We start from the raw sequence: 5,170 nt of genomic DNA on the forward strand, positions 1-5,170 counted from the left end.
CGACGACTGAGGGGGGTGACATGATTGAGGTTTATAAGATTATGCATGGCATAGAGCAGGTAGAGAAAGAGGTACTTTTCTCCCTTTCTCACAATACAAGAATTCATGGGCACTCAATGAAATTGCTGAGCGGTCGGGTTAGAACGGATAAGAGGAAGTACTTCTTCACCCAAAGAGTGATTAACACTTGGAATTCACTGCCACGGGAAGTGGTGGTGGCAGCTACAAGCATGGACGGCTTCAAAAGGGAATTAGATAAGCATATGGAGCAGAGGTCCATCAGTGGCTATTAGCCACAAGGTATAGATAGGGACTCTGGGGCAAGTGATGCTCTGTCTTCTTGGTGCTTTGGGGGGGGGTCAACAGTGGGAGGGCTTCTGATGTCCTGGCTCCACTGGTGGACCCCCTGATGGCACCTGGTATTTTTGGCCACTATGAGACAGAGTGTTGGACTAGATGGGCCTTTGGCCTGATCCAACATTGGCATCTCTTATGTTCTTATGTTAGTATTATATGCCTCCGATCTTTGAAGGTCTCATCCTCTTTAGTCTTGCTTATGAAATAGCACATGAAGTCCTGTCTCACGAACTCAGTCAGGGTTGTCTTGTATCCAGCCAATGTCAAAGTCACTGAAGAATCTCCAAAGTTACAGCTGAATAAATCTCTCATTCTGAGTGTCAAGTGTTGAAACAGTCCCGGCTGTCACATCATCTGTGCTTGGTCATCTTGCACTTCAAGACAGCATTCTTGAAGTAGACAGCATTCGTGATCTTTATCTCTAATTGTAACTTACAGAGATCCCAATATTCATCCCATTCTTTATCTGGCAGCTGCAATATATTTCCAAAGGCATTTTCCTTCTTTTCCATCGCATTTGAAAAGGCTATTGCACTCCTGAACAGGTAACCTTCACAAATCAGTGAGCTACGCAGGTAGAAAAGTCACGGTCGCCATTTTACCTCCACAAGCCTGTCCTCCTTACCATAAATCAAACCAGCCACTTTAAAAGTAAGATAAGTCTCTGTAGAAGTCTTTTTTCAGCTAGCAGATAGCAGATTTCAGTGCAATGTTTAAAAATAAAGAACTCCCCCGAACTCTGCCAAGCCGCAAGCGCAGGAGTCTCCAGCTCCCTTTGCCTCTGGGGAAGATTTATGGGGGCAGTCAAATGTTCTTTTCCAAGTTTGAAGTTAGTAAAAAAGCCAAAAATACTCACTAATTCTTCGCCAAGGATGTTAGTGACAAGGTATGGAAGCCCTTGTATGGGGTTGTTACAACTTGCCAGTCATGCTAACACGGCTGGTCTTTTGGAGCTTCTGCTTCAAGACAATCTGATTCCATCTCCCACTGTTGCCACAAGCAGGGGGCTCCTCAGATAAAAGTCTTCTGCCGCCAGTTTCCTACACCCGAGGTACTGGAGAGACTCCTGACCCATCCGGTGTGTCCGGAAAGGTAAAAAAAGTCTGCTCAAAAGCTAGTGAAACTCAGAGAGAGCCCTGATTATTCAACTAGGTCGTTGCACCAAAGCCCCGCCTCAAGTTGTTTTGCCGCTGCTGATGGGACCTTGCTGAAAAAACGTTCCTTGAAACTTGACTTTTAACTACGTAACAGGATTGCTTTTGATTGCATTGAAGTATTTTCCTCTATAAATGAGAAGTTTTTGGGGGGAAACAAAGAATTAGGGTCATTAGTTTGAAATTGATGAAGCCCTTAGACTAGGTTATGTTGGGCTGCGGTCACACGCAACATTAGCCACGCAAGAGATACGGAAGACAGGCGGAGTTTCCGGTCGCGATCTCACCAGCACATCTGGGAAGCATAGCACTTCCGTGGCACAACCGAGGCTTCCTGCCGAAAAAGCGCAGCAAAAAACTAGTACCTCGGAGGTACTAGTTTCCGGAAACTGCGGGGCAAGGGCGGGCGTCTGATCGCGTTTCCGGTGGCATCCGGCGCCCGCCCATGTCCCCTTGCGGAAAAGGGGTTCCCCCCCCCCAAGTCTCCGTGGATGCGCACACGCACCCAACGGAGCATGCGCATTCGTAGTGTACACAAAAAAAGAAAACCAGTTCGCCGCGCCGCGCGCTTCTTCATTGCGCACAGGCGTGTGTTGTGATCGGCACCTCTCCCTACCCACGGAAGCTCCACAGTACCTCCACAGAACCTCCACAGTAGGTCTGATCGCTTTACTGCATGTTAGTTTGCCCCGGGGCAAACAGCCACACTTCTCCTCCGCAGTTTCCTGCCCGTGTGACCGGGGCCTTGGTTAGAAATCCCAGTCAGTTGCAGAGCTGAAGAGACAGGATAATTAGAGAGTTGCACTTCGAAAGTGTAATGATGTTGGGGAGAAGGAAAATACACACTTTGCAACTTGACTAACCATGTTTTGACTTTTTTGCATGAATGTAGCGGCTGCGTTTCAACAAGGGAAAATCCCACCCACTCCATTCTCTGCTCCACCTCCAGGAGGAGCTATGATACCACCACCACCCAATATCCGTAAGTGACTGTTGATGTCTTATCTCTGACTAGTATGAATATATGATGGATGCTTTGATGTATGTTCAAGGAAAAAAATCTAGGGTTTTCTTGTGGGGGGTGAGCTGTCGATTTAATAGCCATCCACTAGTAGTGAAGGGGATTACCTTTTCCAATAAACAGCCCTGTTGATTGATAATTTATAGTTGAGGAGCTGTCTGTAATGCACGCAAAGTTGGTATGCAGCCCTGTGTCTTAGGAGGTGCTAAAATGCCTTATTGTCTAGAACGACAACTGTAAGACTTTTGTTAACAGACTAATAAGCTGTAACAGTAGGTTCTATATATTTGAGATCTGCAGATCTGTTTTGACGTATTTGTCCTTTGTGCCATACTTCAGCTGGTCCTCCACGACCTGGTATGATGCCAGCACCCCATATGGGTGGACCTCCAATGATGCCAATGATGGGTCCACCTCCCCCAGGAATGATGCCAGTTGGACCTGGTAAGTTTTAGATTACCTACACTGTATTTTGAAGTCATGTGCAAGAGAGTATCTAGTCTGCCAATTCTCACAGGATTCCAGGCAGCTTTCATCAATCAAACCAGGCATCTATATATTGGTCTAACAAAAGTGAAAGCTAAAACATCTGTCTTAATGTTAAGCATCTATTATACCAATCATTAATTTTTTAATTAAATAGACAACTCCAAGCTTTCCTGGATGAGGCAAATTGTTTAGATCCCTTGCAGTCTTCGTTTAGGTCTGGTTATGGGACTGAAACAACCGCGGTTGCCCTGGTGGATGACTTGTGCTAGGAGATGGACAGAGGGAATGTGACTGTTGATTCTGCTGAACTTTTCAGCAGCTTTCGTTACCCTCGATGATGGTATCCTTTTGGACCGCCTATCTGGGCTGGGACTGGGAGGCACTGTACTACCTGGAGGGTAGGTTTAAGAAGTTGGTGCTGGGGGAGTGCTGCTCAGCCCCTTGGCCTTTGGCTAATCCACTAATTATATTCCAGTGCAACAACTCATGAAGAGTTAAGGTCCCATTTTAAAAGAAAAGCTACCTGCCAAAATGTCTATCCTACACATTTAAAACCCTAGAGTTTATCTCTAGCCCTTACTTGTATCTCTCAGCTTTTATGCCTCTTCTAGAGTTCACAACAGGATCTCTCTTTTGGCTTTCTTGGAAATTTGCTCTGGTAGCCTCTCACCGTAACAGGCCCAGACCTTCCCCTGCTCGATAGAACTCTTGGCCCACAGACACACCATCATTCACAATTATTATATACTGGCTCTTGCCAGAAAATAAACATGGCCATAATGCAGAACGAGGCCGCCATGTCCATGTCACCCATTGCCTATAATATTTTCTTAGACATTTAGCTTTTGTCCTGTAAGGCTTACTCCTTTGTGTTGGGATAAAATAGAAACTTGTCCAAAGAAACAGATGGCTTTTTTCAGTATGATTTTGACCGAAATTTAGAACTTTAAATGGCTTGGTGCATTTACTGTGCTTTAAATTTATTCCACTTCCCATAGCTCCAGGAATGAGGCCGCCTATGGGAGGACACATGCCCATGATGCCAGGGCCTCCAATGATGAGACCTCCATCCAGACCTATGATGGTGCCAACCAGACCAGGAATGGCTCGTCCAGATAGATAAAGTGGAAGGGGACTCACCATGCCTCCTCTTTTATTTTATGTATGCTCTTCTGTAACAGGCCCAGGAGTTGCATTGTCCAGCATACCACAAAAACCAGCTTGTTTTTTAAAAGTCTGCAGGATCAGTGTTTGTGTCTACGGGAGGGGAAAGGGACAAGTAGGAGTACTGGACTAATGTTTTGCAACTGATTTCGAATTCATTTGCTTGTGAATTGTTGGAATAAAATGTGCATACTTGTTATACACAGTCTTGGTGTTTGTTATTCCACTCTCTACAATAAGATTAAGCCTAAGAATTGCATACCAGATTTCTCTTGTGGTTGAGAATTCTCCACTGCAACCAGTTATTCCGTCCAAATAATCCCCATCATCCCTTCCAGCCCATGCTGCTGTTGGTCTTCCTTCCCTCTCCACACTGTGTGGCTTCTCCCTGCCGTCACCTCTGCTGCTGTTGTTTTTCCTGGTCAGCCCTGCCCACAATCACTAGTGATCTGCTACCATGGAGATTCCATCCAGTTGTGTTCTTAGCATTGTCTGTTTTCCTTCAGTACTTGTGGCTGGACAGTGGGGGAAAAGGGAAACAGATCTCTGTTGCAAAGGCCTTTGAGGTGGCACTGTCTGGGAGCTGTACTTTTGAACAGCTTGAGAAAGTTAGGTAGTTCCTGAGCACAGTTTGGCCACCAAGGCTATATAAGAAGAAAGGTGGTTTATATTCTTTGTAAACCAATGATAGAAATATACTTCACTATTTTGTTCAATTTTTCCATGGGATATATCCAGAGATGTCTCAAGTTGCAGGTGAAAACGGGTTTTTTTATAAATTAATGTGATGAGCTTCACCACTCTAAAACTATTTTTACCCACTGAATGAACTGCACACACTTGATTGCATCAGCAGTCTGTTTCTATGTCTTAAATGAACATAAAGGTTAAAGACGTCTACACTCCTGAGAATGGTGGGTGTAGAAATGTGTTTCTCTTACTTGTTGCTTTTGATTGTATTTTGCAAGGGATAATGCAAAGCCAG

General features: G+C 45.0%; 1 protein-coding gene across 1 annotated transcript in view; it reads left to right on the top strand.

Annotated features, from left to right (window-relative positions):
- Positions 1-4,352, top strand: part of SNRPC (small nuclear ribonucleoprotein polypeptide C) — an 11,446-nt gene extending 7,094 nt beyond the window's left edge. The window contains exons 5-7 of the mRNA XM_015423967.1: positions 2,404-2,493; positions 2,872-2,976; positions 4,020-4,352. Coding sequence (XP_015279453.1) covers positions 2,404-2,493; positions 2,872-2,976; positions 4,020-4,144 — 320 coding nt within the window. The 3' untranslated portion in view covers positions 4,145-4,352. The remainder of the gene's footprint in view (positions 1-2,403; positions 2,494-2,871; positions 2,977-4,019) is intronic.
- The last annotated feature ends 818 nt before the right edge of the window (positions 4,353-5,170 follow it).

Source organism: Gekko japonicus, unplaced genomic scaffold (assembly GCF_001447785.1).
Source record: "Gekko japonicus isolate JY-2015 unplaced genomic scaffold, Gekko_japonicus_V1.1 scaffold370, whole genome shotgun sequence".
In the NCBI taxonomy this organism is placed as follows: Eukaryota; Metazoa; Chordata; class Lepidosauria; order Squamata; family Gekkonidae; genus Gekko; species Gekko japonicus.